The sequence below is a fragment of the Trypanosoma cruzi genome, genomic scaffold (genome assembly GCF_000209065.1).
Source record: "Trypanosoma cruzi strain CL Brener 1047053512139 genomic scaffold, whole genome shotgun sequence".
In the NCBI taxonomy this organism is placed as follows: domain Eukaryota; phylum Euglenozoa; class Kinetoplastea; order Trypanosomatida; family Trypanosomatidae; genus Trypanosoma; species Trypanosoma cruzi.
Window position 1 is genome coordinate 1 of NW_001849071.1, and position 1,411 is coordinate 1,411.

Here is a 1,411-nt window from a genome sequence, read left to right on the forward strand (position 1 = left end):
CACACGTCGAGCTGCAGCGTCGGAACCATCACAAGAGCCGCTGCAAGGCGCCATCACAACACCCGTGCGGTGAAGCATCCCACTCGCACCGCCCAACTGCGGCCAGCAGGTGCCGCTGGCTCCAAAGTACACTCGCGACTGTTCCGTCCCGCAGTCCCAATGGCGTTGGGCGTGGCGCTCGCACGGCGGGGTGCTCGGTGCGCCACGCAGCCGCACTGCAACGCCTGTCGGTGAAGCAGCCGAGGCCCACCGCCCCCGAAGCAACACGAGGCGTGCAACCAACACCAACACCGCCACACTATCGCCCTTTTTCATTTTGTTTTATCCACGTTGTCTGTCGGTTTGCCCCATCACCGACACAAAAAATAAGTGCACACCTTCACAAAAGGGAAGGAACAAAGAGAAAAGGAGGCACGATCCCACCGTCCCGCCGAGGGTCAACACTCCCCTCCACCCACCACCATTGCAGCATAGGAGACCGCACTCACATCGCAGAGTCAGCACCACAATGTGCACCACACCATCGTGCACCGAACAATGGGCGAGACGCGGCCAGGCATCGTCCCGCTCCATTTTCCCACCCATCATTTTTTGCGTGCCCGCAAAAAGTGGCAAACAGAGCCAGAGTGCACACAAACCCAATCAACACCCTCACTCGATGAAGCACATTATTCGCATGGAGTGACAACATCTGGGGACACACCAGCAGTAGCTGGCTGCATGGAATTTCCCTGCCAACCCCGCAAAGAGACACAACAACTCTGCGGAGTCAAAGTGGCAGCCCCGCGGTGTTGTCCGCAGTTCACATGGCAGGAAGAATTCCACGCACGCATATTTCCGGACACCTCGCTGTCTGAGTGCCCAACAGAACATGTAAAGAAAATACCTGCGCGCAAGATGGAATTAAATACGTGAAAAGGTCGGCCTGCTTTCTCCGATGGCGTTGGCAAGCAGTCCCACACAATCCAATCAGGGTGGCACGCCGGACAGAATGGCGTCCGTCAATCAATAAAAAAATACGACACTGAAAGGGAGCAGAGAAGAGGTGGCGCATGCGATTGCCAGTGACAACTGTGAGCAAACCCGCCAGCACCAACTGAGGTGCCTAGGAGCACGTTTGTGTAGAACTGGCCGTCAGGCAGAGAGGACAAATAAAACAAAAGGGCAGCAAACCTCTCGTTCAATGTCTCCTGACCGCGACACCAGAATCAAAATACCATGGACGATAAGAGCGGCAACGCCTTCTCCAAAACATCTTGTCAAGAGGCCGCAGGACCTCAGGAAGGAAAGAAGGCAGCGGCGGCAGCCACAGCGGGGGAGGCAATAAAACGGCTGGCAGGCACCTTCACGTCGACGCGCACACCACATCCGAGTGGACTGGGAGCACTGATCGAACCGCTCGGAACACACG

At 56.8% G+C, this 1,411-nt stretch overlaps 1 protein-coding gene across 1 annotated transcript, besides 1 other annotated feature; it reads right to left on the bottom strand.

Annotated features, from left to right (window-relative positions):
- On the bottom strand, nucleotides 1-315 carry Tc00.1047053400739.10 (retrotransposon hot spot (RHS) protein, putative; the record flags this gene model as incomplete). The annotated part of the gene is made up of 1 exon (XM_797219.1): nucleotides 1-315. A coding segment is annotated over one exon (315 nt), but the record flags the coding sequence as incomplete, so codon positions are not given.
- Nucleotides 1-1,411: a sequence feature (areas not merged during assembly with more than two copies in the genome that could not be assigned to a particular haplotype).